General features: G+C 40.6%; 1 protein-coding gene across 8 annotated transcripts; it reads right to left on the reverse strand.

The window, feature by feature from the left end:
• Positions 1 to 293: 293 nt before the first annotated feature.
• LOC143332062 (uncharacterized) lies at positions 294 to 17,323 on the reverse strand. 8 transcript variants are annotated; one of them, XM_076749308.1, is made up of 10 exons: positions 16,932 to 17,278; positions 15,669 to 15,833; positions 14,883 to 15,458; positions 12,134 to 12,253; positions 8,865 to 9,005; positions 5,249 to 5,368; positions 5,032 to 5,157; positions 4,788 to 4,907; positions 2,391 to 2,492; positions 294 to 1,563 (listed from the first exon to the last, which is right to left on the reverse strand). In XM_076749308.1, exons 1-10 carry the CDS (start codon positions 17,260 to 17,262, stop codon positions 1,511 to 1,513), a joined length of 1,854 nt encoding a protein of 617 aa, XP_076605423.1. In that variant the 5' UTR covers positions 17,263 to 17,278; the 3' UTR covers positions 294 to 1,510. The 8 variants fall into 8 exon arrangements, with proteins under 8 accessions (XP_076605423.1, XP_076605421.1, XP_076605425.1 ...); XM_076749306.1 differs by having other exon boundaries at positions 14,760 to 15,458; XM_076749310.1 differs by lacking the exon at positions 15,669 to 15,833 and having other exon boundaries at positions 14,760 to 15,458; positions 16,932 to 17,309.
• Between the last annotated feature and the right edge of the window lie 568 nt (positions 17,324 to 17,891).

Below are 17,891 nucleotides of genomic sequence, written 5' to 3' on the forward strand. Positions count from 1 at the left end.
GCTTTCCATAAATGTCTATTTGTTGTGGAAACCCATGAGGGACTTACTTCAGCCTAATGTAAAAATGTGGTAGGTCCACAACAGTTACTTACTATGAAAAAGCCCAATAAACCAGACCTACCATACATAAAATGTATTTTTATACAATTTTGCATTTAATTATGCTTGATCCAAAACAATAAAGAGTCCAAGCACTACCAAGTGTTTTGAGATACCAAAATTCCAGACCATACCTTTGTTAATGCTGACAGTGGCTCAGTAACTAAGAGTAAAAACACACAATACAAGATATATATATATATATATATGTATGATCCATTGTTTCAGAATATTTATTTTTCATGTGCAACTCTGCTCCAAATAGAAAATATACAGGCAAGTTATTATTATTATTATTTTTTTTTTATCACAAAAGCACCAAAATATGTCAAGCACAGAAGTGTCAGTTTACACAAAGAGCCCTGCACCACAAATACTCCTTTCAGTTTGTTTCACAAGTGTTCCATGGCAATGAAAAACCATAGTACATATGCGTATTGTATGACAAAAATTCTGTACAGTGAAATACTTCTTTAACCGGTTGCAGGTCTGAAATCAAAATCTAATGATTTCAAAACTTAGTGCATTGAAAATAGTCTTTAATGGCCAGGACTTTGGTCCAAGATTTGCCAAGTGTGCAAAGTACTGAAGCGGTCGAATCACTCCAAGAGTTTTCCCTCGCCCCCTAAAACAGTTGCACCTGTCACAAACAAAACAATAATTACCAATAAATGCTGTGCGATCCAGTTGTTGAAATATTTCAGGTATCAAAGGAAAGGATTATAGTAATTCACTGTGATGTAACACTGCCATGGGCCAGTTGGATCAGGCTTCATTTTGGTCTTTTCTCTGTCTAACAGTGCTGCAATCAGAGGGGCAACAACAATGATCTTATTGTATAAGAGATTAGTTGGTGTGTTATGGTTGTGGATGGAGGCTTTGTGTTCTACCAATAACACAACAGTGGCCAAGAAACGCTTTCACAGCAGTAAATACACAACAAGGATGTGGTACAACACTGTCTCCACCAGAAACATTCATTATGAAAGTAAACTTTTAACATGTTTAACAATTTTTCATATATATTTTTGAAACATTTTCACCTCTGTCTAGTCCATAACTTCCCTAATTATCTTACATAGTTTGAGTCTTAACTCAATGGCTTAACTGTTAGGAGGAAATCTGACATTTCTAACAAATAAAAAGGAATATGTAAACATTTACACCAGTCATACCTGACTTTACTGTAAGAAGTAATAACAGACAGTGTGGTGAATGCAAAATGCAGGTTTACAATGCAAAACAGTCATGCTAATAGTACATTGCATGAGAAGGCAATACCATGCAGACATCTACCAAATCATTTCACACATTAAGAACTTTGACAGGAGTACAGACGACTTCGGCTGGTCAAAAAAATTGATTACACTGCTATTCCTGAACATGTCTTCTGACCTGGTCATCGATGTTGTTAATACTGCTGTTGGCCCTCAATCAGGCTCACTTTGTCTGAAAGTTCATCAAGTGAACACACAGTCAAGGAAATAGAATTTCAAAAGTGTAGTTGCAATGTTCACAAATGCATCGGGGCAAATCGACAAACATTAGATTCAGATTCAACTTTTGGTAATTAAAAGTACAAATAGGACAAAAAAAAATTATAGCAGCCATCCAAGCTATTGAAAAAAACCTTTTTAGAGCCACAAATGTAAAGCAGACATTTCTTGCCAGTATTGTTCCCCTCGTGTTTCACTGCGTTTTCCCTCTCCTGCCATGTCCCCTGTTGGTCTCTTTGTGCTGTTTGTTTGTGTGTGTGTGTGTGTGTGTGTGTGTGTGTGTGTGTGTGTGTGTGTGTGTGTGTGTGTGTTGTTCCTATCCTGACTCCTGGATCCCTGTCTTGGCTCTTCTCCCACTCGTCACCAGATCATTTTCTCTACTACTGTGTCACATGCTTCAGGCTTCTCTTAGGTAGCTTTGTTGAGTACTATTCCTTGTATTAATTCTTAGTTGTTTATTTACAGTCTTTTCTCCATGTGCCTCAGGATCTCTTCATGCTTGCCTGCTAACATGCCTGATTGTTTTCCACCTCGTTCCTGCCCGGCCACGCTCTGCTACCTCCCATCACACTTCTGTTCTCGGCCCCTGTCAGACATAATCTCCTCTCCACCTCTCCTTCGTTCCCCAGTACCTTACAATAAATCTTCAAAACTTCACCTCACCTGAGTGTCTGTGTCCTGCGCTTAGAGTCCACCTTACAACAACATCATAACACTCACACAATAATCACAATTTTTAAGTTTTACATTAAATTCAAACTGGATCCTTCTGAGCCTTCTAAGCAAAAAGGATATGTTTTCTGCTTAGCTCCTGAATGGTTGACTGCACTTTTTTCTGGAACACAATCTGCGCTTCACACATGCAGGCATCTTGAATTATTTCACTTCTCATTTCCTCTGAAAGAATGAGAAAAACATATGAAGAAAGTCAAAGCATGTGAGTGGTGTTTCACCATGTTCAGGATAGCCTCTTTGTAACATTTGTTTGTAATACTACTACATATACGTTTGGCTGCTTTGTAGAAAAAAACAGCACAGCCCATCTCATGTTCCTCTTTTTGAATCAACGGATAAAACATTTTGAAGCACCCAGTCAATGTCAGTGTTCAATGTGAGACATTTTGGCGCTCAAAAAATCAAATACAAGTGACGTGTTTTTAAATCACAACATTAGCACAATGGATATTGATTTGACCAATATAGCAAAGATCAGGTATAATCATGATTTTTCTTTTGTGAGTAAGATTAGCAAATATGTTAAATATATCACTTATCAACTAGTTAATCACAAACTGTAAGTGCTTTGTTACTGAGGTCAGGTGTGCATAGCTTTAAAGAGGACACATCGTTTGAGCAACATACCCACATATACATACAATACCAATTCACTGAAAAAGAAAAAGCAAAAACAGACAGATAACAAGCAAACTATTATCAGTTACAACCATTATTTTGGGTCCTTTAGTTGGACCAAACTTGTTGGTGGGCTCACACCACACTTCCACTGCTTTAGCAGCACAGCACATGTTTATGTCCTATGAACAGTGCTGTAAATGGATGGATCAGTGGAAGTATTATCACTGGACACAGTAGCTTTGGTTGCAGTCAACTGCAGACTTCTCCACAACTAAAGAATGCAAAAAGACAGACGTGAAAGGTATGATAACTGAAGTTAATACATTGTAACCCTAAATCCATAGCCACAGGACAAGCAAAACATCGTATCAGTGCCACAGGCGTGAACAAATTCTCGGGGTGACAATCCTCAAACTTCATTCTGTTTCACATAAGCTATACCCTTAAGGTGAATTTGTGGTTGTCCATTGAAGATGTACCTTAACATGGATGCACAGTTTCTACATAAAAGGTCTGGCTGAAGACCATATGAACATCTTTAAAAAGGAGAAATGAAATGGCTTCACAACATGAGAAATGTTCTGCTTTTGCTGTCTGTGAAGATTCTCAGTCATCCCGGCGGGTTTGAATCAAGGGAAACTGGACTCAACAATAAATCAATTCATTCTTGCAAGTGCCACTGATTGTTTTGGGAGCACAGCCCAACATATGAATGATTTAGCACAACGTGGACTCTTCTTCTAGTTAATGGCAAACCCTAACCCGAACCTGATAAGGTATAGAATCAACTGAACTGTGTGAACACTCAGGGGGCCGGGCCATCACTCTGACATTGTCCATGTAGAATGTTGGCACCCTTCAAAGGAAGAAGCGGTTTCTCTACTGGTGCACGGTTATGTTGTAGCAAGCCTGGCACAGCCATGCCGCAACCTAAGGCTGTAACAAAAACTCAGGCAAGTAGATTATCCACTGACCTGGTAAGACACAAGGTAAATTCCTGGTGTTGCCTTTTGATCCAGAATATCAACATTGTCTTCCATTGTCTAGTTTGATCTCTTCAGCATGAAGACGTACAACCATTGTAATAAAAACATGCACTCGGCCTATCCGGACCGTCCATGTTGTCAGGAATAGCAAGATGGATTCTGGAACATGTGGCAGAAATGGTGCTACCATATGACCAGGGTAAGCGAGGTACCATCATCGGGAGACAGTGAATGGAGATGACATTGTCATTAACTAGCATTCTTCCTCAGTAGGTCTAGATTTGTGTTTTCAGATTCAAACAGTCAAACCAGCTTTCACACAAAAGATAAGGCTCATCCGGATTTGCAGACCACACAAATTCAAATTTCAGTACTGCTCTGCATAGGAAAATGGCCTATGGACCCTTTAAGGGGCAAAGTCTGGGTGATATATGAGATGATATAGAGGAAATCTAAATTGGACTGTGGATTAATAGTAAGATGAAACAGAGAACATTTAGAAAACTGGCATCTCACCTTAAATCATGTTAGTTTAGGATGGTTTGAGAATGGCTCTTGTCAAGTCAAGCACATGGTCCAACCTGTCTTTGAAAAAGCCTCTTCAAATATCATAGGGAAAGAGTATTCAAGGAGCCTGGGCCAGCTTTTGAAACTTCAACCCCTGACCAGCTAGACTCAATAAAACCATGTACATGTAGAGTATGCCGTACCTTGCAGAGTCCTCCAATACAAGCTCAACAGTTCTTGTACAAAACAGCTGAGAAGGAAACTGACAAACACTGAGGCTTGAACTGATTCAAAATATGGACAATGTGGTGATACACAGACACAAAAAAATCCAGATCCTTACGTGAGCATGTTTTCTGGTCTGCATTCAACACATATCCCACTCGACACTGGCAGTTGTATGAATCACCACTGTTGATACAAATATGCTGGCAGTCATTTCCCTGAGCACATGCATCTGAACCTGGAAAGAGAAGATACAAATGCCAAAGCAGCTTCTGGTGTACAAGTCTTTGGAGCTACTATAGAAAAACACAATACATTCAGATACTGCACCAATGTCAACTTCAAAGGAAGAACTTTCTTACGTGAGCACGTTTTCTGATCCATGTTCAGCATGTATCCCACTCGACACTTGCAGATGTAAGAGTTCCCATTGTTGGCACAGATGTGCTGGCAGTCATGTCCCTGGGCACATGCATCCAAACCTGACCCTGAAAAGAAAAGTTCACACTAGTGTGCATAAGCACCTAAAAAAAGGACAGTCACAAAAATCTGAGACACTAAGCACTTCCAGGTTCTTACGTGAGCATGTTTTCTTGTCTGGATTCAAAATGTATCCCACTTGACACCTGCAGATGTATGAGTCATCACTGTTTATACAAATGTGCTGGCAATCGTGTCCAAGAGCACATGGATCAACACCTGAAAAGAGACATGTCCACATGTGATATGACATCTCATCACATCATTCAAGCAGGGATTGGACTACTGGAGTCTCTGCCATTGCTGCTTTTACATTGATGCAACTATCTGTAACCCAAGTGGCTGACACAGATATCCCTGCCACAGGTATCCAATTTTGAAAAAAGAGATACAGGTAAGTGACTTCTAATTACCTCTGTCAAGGAACACTTGTGGAGAGTTTAATGGCCGCCAATGTCTGTACAATTTATCTAAATGATGACCATGTCAACCATACCAGATGTATCAGCCGCAGTGTCCCAATTTGCTGCCTGTTTAAACTACAGAACTACTGACAATCCTCAACTATTAAAAACAACCCACAAAAGCTGGTATGTCTTTCATCAGTTCTTGCTGTCCAAGTGAACTTTAGGGCCATATTGAGAAAGACCAAGACCATGCACCTACTTAGAAAGACTTAATTTGGAGGGAACACGTTGTACCATGGCATGTGCTTGAAACTCAGACTTTCAGTCTTACGTGAGCATGTCCTCTGGTCTGCATTCAACACATATCCCTCATGACACACACAAAGGTGAGAATCACCATGTTTGACACAAATATGCTGGCACTGATGTCCCAGGGCACATGTATCCAAACCTAGTGAAAAGAGACACTTCCACAGTTAACATCCATACTGAACATTTGTTTTCTGATGACATATTTCATTTGTTTTCCCAAAAAATAATGCACTATCCACTCATAGCGACTATAGCGTTATTAATTTTTTATGACTATGTTCAGGCATTGACAGCACTTGTAATGTTAGGGAAAGATCATGGTCTGTATTAATACAGAAAAGTCAGCAGCAACCATGAACTTTCTCTAACCTTAACCAAAGTGCTTTGGTGTCACAGTTCTGCACTTGATATGCTCTCCATCCACCTGTCCACAATCCAGTACTGTGCATAAAATATACTGCTTGATTCGTGCAAACATTGATTAAAAACATAATCCAGGCAGTAATAACGTTTGTCAGCCCAAAGTAATTATGAATGTAAATTAGCTGAATATAAATGGAATTTTGAGAGGACAAGGTTGGATGAGTAGGTACTCCCTACCTCTATGTGGATATCAGCCCCAGTTTCCCAACTTACTGCACATTTGAAATACATTAACTATTAACTGTGCATTACAGTGCCTCCTGATGCACTTGCTGCATTGACTTCAGTTGGTAATACTGCATTATTTTCACGTTTACTTTTGTTGCATCTCATCAAGTATATTACAGTATTATTAGACTTTGGTGGAACACTTGACTGTTTGAACAAGAGCATGCATACAAGTGTGTTAAAATCAAAGCTAAAAAGATTTAAATTAAGGTTCTTACGTGAACATGTTTTCTGGTCTGCATTCAACACATATCCCTCATGACACACGCAAAGGTAAGAATCACCATTATTGGTACAAATATGTTGGCAGTCATGTCTCTGGGCACATGCATCTGAACCTGAAAAGAGACACTTCCACAGCTAAAATCCACAGCTAACATCCTTGGTGAAGATTATGATTGGCCAAAATGTATTAAAAATGTATAAAGGTCCCTCTTTCTGCATTCAGTCAAGTAGATACAATAATAACAATAAAGATTGTACAACTAGTTAACTACAGACAGTGTACTCGGACATGCATATCAAATCAAATGATAATGCCCAAATTCTTACGTGAGCATGTTTTCTGGTCTGCATTCAACACGTATCCCTCTTGACATTTGCAGATGTACGAGTCATCACTGCTGACACAAATATGTTGGCAGTCATGTCCCTGAGCACATGTATCTGAACCTGAAGAGACATTCACACTGGTAATTGACTGCACCAATCGAGTTACAGTTGAAGTCATGACCATGTGCTTCGTACCCCAGGATGCATCAGTCCCAGTCTCCCAACTTCCAGCTCATTCAAAACGAATTCAAATCTAACTTTCTCATAATTTAGAGCAACCAACAAGAGCTGATGTATGTATGTCCATGACACAATACTTGTCCAAATTAAGCATTTGGAGCAGCAAACACCAATACCAAGCATGTTCAATGCTCCAGAGTAAAGGTTCTCTGATATTTACTCAAGTGAATAACAGACTTTGAGGGAGACACAAGACACTGCACCCTAACATGCATATAAGATACTCTATATCGGTAAAATTTAAGTTCTTACGTGTGCATGTTCTCTGGTCTGCATTCAAGATATATCCCTCATGGCACTTACAAAGGTAAGAATCAGCATTTGTGACACAAATATGCTGGCAGTCATGTCCTTGGTCACATGTATCCAAACCTGAAAAGAGACACTTCCACAGCTGCACCATCAGGATAGCCCAGCACTAACTGAAATAAATATATGATGGCCTCGCCATTAAACCTTTTTCCTGCCTTTATCCAAGCACATGCATTTTAATTTTTTTAATCCACAATGAGCCTGCACTAGGATATGTACATTGTAAGGCCCAAGTTCTTACGTGAGCATGTTTTTAGGTCTGCCCCTAACTTATATCCCACTCGACACTTGCAGATGTACGAGTCATTACTGCTTTCACAAAAGTGCTGGCAATCATGTCCAAGGGTACATGGATCAGAACCTGAAAAGAGACATGTCCACATGTAACTGACATCTCATCACATCAATCAAGGACATCCTGGATTGTTGGAGTCTCTGACTGGCCATTGTTCCTTTTACTACTGTTAACTGTGGTCACATGGTCCATTCCTCTTTCTGTATCAATCAGTCTCCAAAGCTTCTGAGTTGCTCAGGCTGAGTTCAACAACTGACTGTGTGAAAATGCTAGAAGGAAGGTGCAAAATTTGTCACAAGAGGCATGAAGACAGTCGGTCTGATCAAAGCACCTCAACAATTCTTGGTCATTCACAATTACAGCATGTCTTTATGCAGAAAAACCCACAAATCCAAATTACAGTGTGCCTGTCCACCAGCAAAGGCTTGGTGGTTTTTTGTATTTAATCAAACACTAAATTGTTGTAAACCACATCAAATCTCATAAGGCAATGTATGCAGATGCACTCATGACAAAATCAAACTATCAAAATGTACTAAAATGATAATGTGTACTATGTTCTCTGGTCGGCATTCAACATGTATCTCAAATATCACTTGCAGATCTAAGTGGTAAAACACAATACGCTGGCTGTCATGTCCCTGGACAGATGTCCAAATCTGCATAACACTGACTATAGCTGAGTTCAACACCCATTTGTGGTACACTACTCAGGACAACCCAAAAGCAATAGTAACAAGAGCTGATCTGTGTCTGACCCTGTACGAATTCACGCTGGACTGAGCATTCACTTCCCACTTTTCAGAATAACCCAAATCCAAGTAGCAACCACTAAGCCAGTGTGGAAGTGCATTATTCACTTCAACCGTTCCAAAAGACTATTTCTGCAGATTTTGTTTCATCAAAAAAAGAAAAAAATACGCCGGGATACAAGCATTAAGTCTACCTGAAAATTCCATGTTCGTAGACGAGCATGTTTTCTGGTCTGCATTCAACACATATCCCATTCGACATTTGCAGATGTAAGAATCATCAGTGCTGACACAAAAATGCTGGCAGTCATGCCCCTGGGAACATGAATCCAAACCTGAAAAGAAAAAAATCCCTTATCGAACATGAAGCCCTTATTGTGGAACTTATGGTAGTGTCTCACCAGCTCCTGCTTTGGACAGTAAATGGAGGATAAATGTCAGTCATTCAAAACACAGGAACCAATCAAAAGACATACAATAAACCTATGAAAAATATGCTGGTTCTTACATAAGCATGTTTTTTTGGTCTGCATTCGACAGATATCCCTCTTGACATTTGCAGATGTATAAGTTTTCATTGCTGACACAAATATGTTGGCAGTCACGTCCATGTTTGTGATCCTGAAAAGAAAGATCTGACCAACTAAGTCTAACCGCATAAGTCAAGAAGTCATTTCTATTTCAAACATGAGCACATCACCCTTTAAATGGGCTTGAACACATATGGGGCTTGTCGCAGTGTCCTCCATAACACCCTAATAAGTCTTCACTGACAACTCGAGATGTTGGACCAAGCAGTTGTGGTACAGAACTGGAGTTGTTGCCTTCGCAGGTGTGTGCTTTAGACAACAGCGTACATGGCTTAGTTTGGCTCTAAAGTACACAACTGGAACTTGGCAGCGAGCAATAAACCCAGATCCAGACAAACACCCAAGGGCCATTGGGATGCAGCAATAACTCTAGCTGACTTACTCTACAATCATAGTTAAGCCTGTGACTTAGAGAGAGGTTCTATAGCACTGTACTTGTCCTTTTTCCATATATATATGAAAGGTGACAGCTTGGTCCAGGGCCAGTTTAGAAACTTTTGAATGGGGGGCCAAAGCTAGGGGACAGACTCAGACAAGTGGGGCACATTTGGGAAAATGTTGTCAGATTCATATTTAAAGAACTAGTTCTTTGCAATAATTAACTGTACTAACAGTTATCAAATGTACTTGTATTCAGTGTTAAAAATAAATGCCAAATAGACTCCTTTAAAGGTTCAATGTTTGGATTTTAGGGAGGTCAATTGGCAGAAATGGAACAGAATAGTCATTGTAATGTTTTCATTAGTGTATAATGACCTGAAAATAAGAACCTGTGTGTTTTTGTTACCTCAGGGTGAACTCTTTATATCTACAGAGGGAGCAGGTCCTCTTGCAAGGAGTCTGCCATGTTGCAACACCACAGGAGGGATTAACCAAAACTGGCTCCACAGAGAGCCTGTTGCATTTTTCGCATTAGAGGCCACCGTAGGTTTTCCTACACATTTGGTAATGGGGGAATGAGGGCAGGGGTATTCAGTTGGTTGGAATCCACAACCAGCCGCTAGATGGCACTAGATTATACAGACTGGAGCTTTAAATATTCTAACGTAAAATAATAATAAATAGCTGCAATTAGTAACTCCAAAATAGCCTAGACTTTGTCACAAATAGACACAGATCTACTTGCATGTCTTTGTGGTCATTTTGGTCTATTTGTAAAGTTTTTCATCTCTTTATGATCATTTTTTTGTATCATTACGTGGCCATTCAGTGTCTCTTTGTAGTTGTTAAGCATTGTTTTGTGTTCATTTTGTGTGCCTCTGTGGTTGTAATCTTTGTGTTTAGCATACACTTTGGGTTGCTTTGTTTCTTTTTGTGGTTATTTTGCATCTCTTTCTCATATTTTTGAGTCTCTTTTTGGTTGTTATGCATCTCTTTGTGCTTCTTACCCTATTTTTGTCACTGCTTTACATCATGTTGGAGTCATTTTGCATCTCTGGTCATATTGCATCTCTTTGTAGTCATATGCATTTGCTTTGTGGTTCTTCTGTGTCTCTATTAGATGTTTTGCATCATTTTGCTGTCTTTTTGTGATTGTTTGGCATCTCTTTGTGGTTGTTTGATTGACTTTCTTGCAGCCAATATTAACAGACACTTCATACAGAGGTTATGATGCTAACAAGCCAACTACCTGCCACCCTCTTACTCTGGAATCTGGAATCTGATTGGCCAGCCCTAGACAACTAGGATTGGTCCCAATCTGTCCCAGATGGGCATCCATCCCAGTTTTTCAAGTCTTGCCCTGTTCTAATGTATTCATGACAACCAGCCTATTTATCTCAAAAGCTAGAAATAAAATCTGTTGAGAAATGATCTTACGTGAACATGTTTTCTGGTCTGCATTCAACACATATCCGACTCAACACTTGCAGGTGTATGAGTCAGTGTATTTGTTAATACAAATACACTGGCAGTCATGTCCCTGGGCACATGCATTGAACTTGAAAAGTGACACTCCCACATCTGACTGACAGTTTTGGGTTCAGCTGAGAGTCAGGGCTTTCAGAAACTGACTCCAAGTCACATTCTGGAGTTCTAAGTATATCCTTTTTGCCAATATTTAAATATTTATACTCTGTTTATAATGTACATCGCCTACTATAGAATTTCACTGCTGTAGGATCAGTAAAGTCTTATTTTATCATATTTCAAACGTATCTTTTCTGTGATATTGAAAATAAGGATATCTTTGGGAAGTGTGTGCCACACTGAATCTAGTTGAATTATTACTCCAACAAAAAGTAGAATGTTTGATGTGACCATCTGTCCCTTTCACCGAACACAATATCTTCCATGACCCCCCCCCGCCCCCCCGCCCCCAAACTCCTCACAGCCCTCTGAGGAGGCTTGCCTCACAGCTTGAAAACATCAGAGGGTCCACAAAATCCTCCTTAACTGAGGATTTTTGTGGACCCACTGAGTCATTACTTTTAGAATGTGTGCCCCTCAGCACTCCAGGCGTTCATCATGTCCTGCTCATTTAATTTGTGCTAAATAGTCTCTGCCCTAATCTATTTATGGCAACCCAAAACATTAATAACAAGAGATGGCATGCAGTGTGCCCACAGCACAAAATGCCTAGTTAACTGATGTCCAAAGGGGCCTTCAAAAGCTTATGAACTTGGAATTCCAAGGCTCTGTCAAAGTTCTTACATTAAATATTTCAAAAGTTAACATTCTTTCACTCCAGTAAAGCTTTTCCCATCCAATCCCAAACCAGTGTCTAAGCAAGATTCAATCAAAATATAACTTTGCGCCAAGTTCCGCCTTCTTCAGCAGCAGTTTTCAGATAGAGATTCATGCAGAAACACGTGGGATTTTTGTGACACTAACACACTGAACAAAAATATTAAGACAAAGATAAAGATTCTCACGTGAGCATGTTTTCTTGTCCGGGTTCAGGACATAGCCTGCGCGACAGTCGCAGTTGTATGAGTTGCCACTGTTGACACAAATGTGCTGGCAATTGTGTCCCTGAGCACATGCATCCAAACCTGAAAAGAAACACTATGTCTGATTGGCACATGCCTTGTGAAATCAATCACTTTGTGTTAATGTTCTGTTAGTAAGATGTAAGTATGTCTTCATTAATTGTGTAATTTTGTAATTCTACAGAGCCATAAGCAGATTGGTTAACTTGATCTCTGTGCTTCAACTGTGATGTTATGGTGAATTCATTGTGTTGTTTCAAATCCTGTGTTATCTGTGAAGGAAGAGACGTAGTCATTTGAAGACACCTGAATAAGTATCCATCCTAATTTTCCAACAGAATAGTCCATGCAGTTCAGACCATGTAAACACAAAATTTACACTCTGTCACAATCGTTGCATGTCTTTGGTCGTGACGTCATTGTGGTGGGTGGAGGTAGCTCTCTGTGAAACACAGAGGTTGGTTGAACTCATTCCTCAGGTTCAAGCTGTCACTCAAAAACAAGATTTTGAATTTGTGTGACTGGAAGTGAGTCAGAATTTTAAGCACAGTGTACAATAAGTTCAACACCAGAGAGAAAATTGCATGAATAGCATGGTTAACCTTAGCAGTTACCTTGCTAGTTTGGGTGATACCAAAAGTTGAAAAGAGAAATGAGGTGACATTTTTAAATCCATTTCTACTTGTGGACACATACTCAAAGGCACTGAGCCGTTGAGAGGTCAGGGTTAGAGATGTTTTTTTTGAATGAAATACTTCTGTGTTATCTGGCTATTAGTTTTGTATTACCTTACAATAACTTTGCATTCCTCTTGAAGATCATAGCTGTAGCTGCATGCATGGCAGTGGGTTGAGCTACAGTTGCAGCTGTGGCTGGGGCTGCCTTGCCAGGGCTGTGGCAGGAGAATTAACCTAACAAACATGTTGTTGGATGGCAGGGAAAACCGGAGCACCTGGGGGAACATGCAAACTTCACAAAGAACGGCCCGGCACTGGCACCTTCTTGCTGTGCTAACCACAGAGCCACTGTGCTGCCAGATGCTGCTGCTCTGCTAACTTGCTGCTCATGCTATGCCTCCTCAGCTCAGTAAACACAGTGTTACTGATACGGTTATGGTCTCAGCTGCACTGTTGCCAGACTTTACAGCGCCTAATTTGTTAACATTAGCAGAGAAATCATTGTAAAGCAGACGCTTAAGATGTGAACCCTGTGTTTCATCAGATATGACAGATGCGTTACCAAATCTACCACAGAAGTTCAGCTTGACCGCAATGCTCAGCCAGCCTTGTTCTTCAGATCAGAGGGAATACAAAATACATTGTGATATAGCGCATCACATTGCAAAGCAATGCAAAACAACTGGGAATGAACGTAAAGCTTTTTCCAAGAAAAACGCATAACTTATTGTGAGGAAATGCAAACACAATTCAGAAAAAAATGCCACTGTTTGAGAGTTACACAGCTCTCCTAGTTCTTAGTTTCCAAGTTCTGATATCACCCAAATGTATCATGGCAATGAGCAGTTGCATTCCTGTAGCCTACAAGCATTATGTAAACATGTAAAAATGTGAAGGTTCTTACTCTTTAAGCGAATTGTTATTGTTGAACAGTTTGACATTTTTTTGTTCCTGGAATCATGTCATCACTGTGAGATTGCAGAGGCACCAGAAAGTCACTGCACTCATCCAAGAAATAGTCTCCAAATAGACGTAGCCCCCTGTGAGACCACAACTTGCTTTTGCGAGTTAGTTTTTTGTACAGCTTTTTAAAATTACATACAGCAAATGATAATTAAGCTATAGAGGTGCTACAAGGCACCATTTTCACCTGACAGAGCTAGGCTAACTGTTTCCCTCTGTTTCCATTACTTATGCAAAGCTAAGTTAAGCAGTGCGTATGTAAACAGAAAGATATGAGAGTGGTTTAAATCTTCTCATCTATCTGAAAGCAAGTATATTTCCCAAAATGTCAACCTATTAATTTAAAAGGGCCTGTTGTCTTTTTATTAGAATTAGAATGTTTATGTGAAATTCATGCGTTCACAGACCAATTTAAGCAATTGTAAAATATCAGTGGCAAAATGAGTGGCTGTTAATGTTCTGTCAATGATTGCAAAAGCCCAAATTGTGGACCTGGGCATCTTAGCGCGTCTTCAGCTAACTGAGCAGGGCACGCGGCATAAAGCACAAGATGCAGCACAGGGTGCAAAGAGCAGTGTGCTCCCTGTGAAGAGTAAAGGCAGCATCATATTAGGATTCAACCATTTTAAAGTGTTCAAGGTTGTAGAATTTGCTCTGGATTGGCAAATCAACCAGTGAGGTTTGTCCTCTTAGAGTTGGTTAGTGCATTATTGGATATTTACCCTTTAACTTACTGTCACCATCTGCATGGCAACAGTTAGTAAAGACCTTTCTGAGGGGAATCCAAACACAAGTGCGGTAAATCACTGGTTACCTTGCCCTTGTTCTTCAGATGGAAAGAAGAGGACTGATGACTTTAGAATGGAGATTCCCTCTATGGTGCTGCCCATATGATCACAGGTGAAATTAAAAGGATGGACCTGACATACCGTTGTTTCCTTTATCATCACTTTCATTATTTATTCCGTCTTTTCTGCCATCTAGGCCTAGTCCATAATCATCAATTCCACCACCTAATGGAGTAGCCGCACTCCCGTTATCATCATCCTTACCACACAAGGTTTCCCTAAATTTGGAAGTCAGCTTCTCTATGACACCATAGGTCTCCACATAGAAGACATGGTCATCATGTGGGTGGCTGGCCATGAGGCGGAGGGACATCATATCAGCTCTGTCCACTCCCACTGCGTAGATCTCGATCCCAGATGCCCGAGCTGCTGCTGATACATCCTCTACCTTATCCTGGGGCCTCCCGTCTGTCACTATGATGGCAACTTTGGCAATATTCACAGAGCTAGCTCGGGCCCCTGCCTCCGCGGTGAAAGCTTTCTCCATGGCAGTCTTGATGGCCATGCCTGTCATGGTGCCTGAAGCAAGGGGCTCAACACGAGCCAGTGCCTGCTTCAGGGACGACTTGTCAAAATACGTCTTCAGCAGAAACTCAATCTGCACTGTGCTGGCGTAATTGACGAGGCCGACTCGTGTGGCGTCTGAGCCGATCTCCAAGCTGTCCACCATGTCTTGCAGGAACTCCTTGGCCTTCTCAAACTCAGCAGGGCGCACACTGCGGGAGCTGTCTATGATGAAGACCAAATCTATGGGACGATTTCTGCAGTTGGACCTTGTTGCTGTAAAAAAAAGAGTATGTTTTGTCCTTAGAGATATTTTTAAATCAAGCGAAAAAGCAAAAAAGCTACCAGATGCTAATAGTGCTCATAACATTTGAGTTAGGAGTTATGACCCCTTTAAATTTGCACACACAAAAGACTGTCCACAACTCCACATCAGTCTTTTGGGAGCTACATGAAAACATGTTAGTTATGGCTGAAGTGAAGTACCTGTGACAGCTCTGATGGATGCAGGAGAGCCACTCAAATCTTGAGCAGGCTGCCAAGACACAAATGGTGCACCTTTGTTTTGCAACTGTGAGAGCGGCTGGCTCTTCCTTGGCAGCTGGTGATGGGAGGGCTGATAGCGATGAAACCTGGAATTAGTGCCACCAGCTTTGCCAAGGGAGATGGAAAAGGCAGAGGGGAAAGCATTAGAGCGATGGTTATTTTGGTTTAACTCAAGCAAAATGAGAAGCAACGTGAGGGACATGCATGCATGATTATTAGCTTAGCAACACATTTTCAATGTGAGGATCACAGAGGGGAAAGGAGTATGTGTTACTGAAGATATATACAGTGTACCTAATGTATGCTGGAAAGCCTGGTCAAACTAATAGCATCGAGATAAATAGAATGTAATATAGGCATGAGTATAGCACAAAATTGCTAGTAATATTTCAATTATGACGGGAGAATAATGAAGCAAATTTGAACTAAGCATCAGTTTGCGCCTCTCATTCACATTGAAAGTTAAGCATCTGATTTTCTGAAGAAAGAAATACCCAGCCATCTTTGAAAAACCCAGAAGGTCGTTTAACAACTCTTCCTGCTGCTCTGAAAGTATTTCCACAATCCTGAAAGAGTCTTATAACTGTCTGCATGAGGAAATAGTCAATATTGCACCTTGTTTTCTTATTCAGAACAAAGCCAGAAAGGTCATATCTCCTCACTCAATTTGTACATGAACCAAATCTAACATTTTCCTACCACTTATGTTGGTGTATATAGACGTTTCTTTCCAAAATTTTACATTTTCACACAAAAATGATAACAAAACATTCATATTTCTCTTGTTCTCTTCTGTGACAAACAGGACAAAGACATGATATCATGTCCAGCTATATAGATGGGGAAAATAGTGGCAATTTGGGAAATGGGACAGTCATCTATTCATCTTATTTTTTAAATCCATATTATCAGAATAGCCTTTGAGGGTTCTGCAAACACCTCCAGAACAACAGAAAGTGACACGAGGGCCAAAACCATAAGGATGCCTGGTATTATGATCTTAAATAGAATTAATGTAAAGATGCTTCAGATCACAATGATAATAGCTGCAGTCAGACATGTTGCGCCATAATCCACTAATGTGTGCAAACTATGACTAACGCATGGAAAACAAAATGACGTTAGAGGGTTAGTGCGCGCATCCAGAGTATCAGCAACAGGTGAAGGGCTGCTGTCAGCGAGCTTACAGGAGAATAAACCAACCTCCACTGACAGCTCTCCGTCTCTCCTGCGTCAGGTGGTTGTTGGCCCCTTGTTGGACACCCTGTCTCTGCGGTGCGCCTCGGGGTGTGTAATCACCTTGCTGGACTTCTTGGAAGGTATCAGCCCTTGGTACATCGTCAGAGGTTTGTTCAATTGGTGTGACATCTTCAAAGCGCTGATAGACCCTTGGAGGGATTTGCGGGGACACTCGTGGGACAAAAGGACTTGAGTGAATCTTCCGGCTGTATGACCCAGACTGTGAGGAAGTTCCCAGAGCTCCCGGTGCCAGGATGCCAATGAAACAGAGCAGTGCCCTCACTGGTGAAGTCATGTTGCCTGCGCACACTTGTTTTCCGCCCGCCCTTCGGTCCTCCACCACTGACTATTTATATGATGCCGTCCACGGCCCACAAGGCGTGGGGAACCAGAGGTCCAATCCAGAGACACGTGGAGGAGGTGAGGGAAGGAGCGCACAAGTGAGGGTGGTGTCAGAGCAGCAGCACGGGCTGCTCCTTCTCTACAGGTCTGGAGTATAATTGACTTCATTTGTCCTGCATTTCAAGGACTTCATTACATTCAGTCATTTTTATTTTACAGCATGTATGTGGTTTATTTTCTATTTAACAAACAACATAGTCAGCATTTCTATATGGCTGTTAGTAGACTGCAGAAGAAGTAAAAGTAATAGACTATTCTTACATCAGGAAACAGTGGGACTCTTTGATCAGTGGTGAAATGTAACTATTTAGTCAAGTACTGTACTTAAATACAGCTTTACGGTAGGCCTGCTTGTGTTTTACTTGAGTATTTCCATTTTGTACTGCACAACATATTTTGCAGCTATAGTTATCGGTCAGTTGCAAGATCAAGATCTTTAATTTAAAAACATATAATCATCTGATAAGCATTGGTCTGAATCAAACTACCAAGATAGAATCAAGTTAAGTAAGTAAAACTAGA

The sequence above is a fragment of the Chaetodon auriga genome, chromosome 14 (genome assembly GCF_051107435.1).
Source record: "Chaetodon auriga isolate fChaAug3 chromosome 14, fChaAug3.hap1, whole genome shotgun sequence".
NCBI classification, from domain to species: domain Eukaryota; kingdom Metazoa; phylum Chordata; class Actinopteri; order Chaetodontiformes; family Chaetodontidae; genus Chaetodon; species Chaetodon auriga.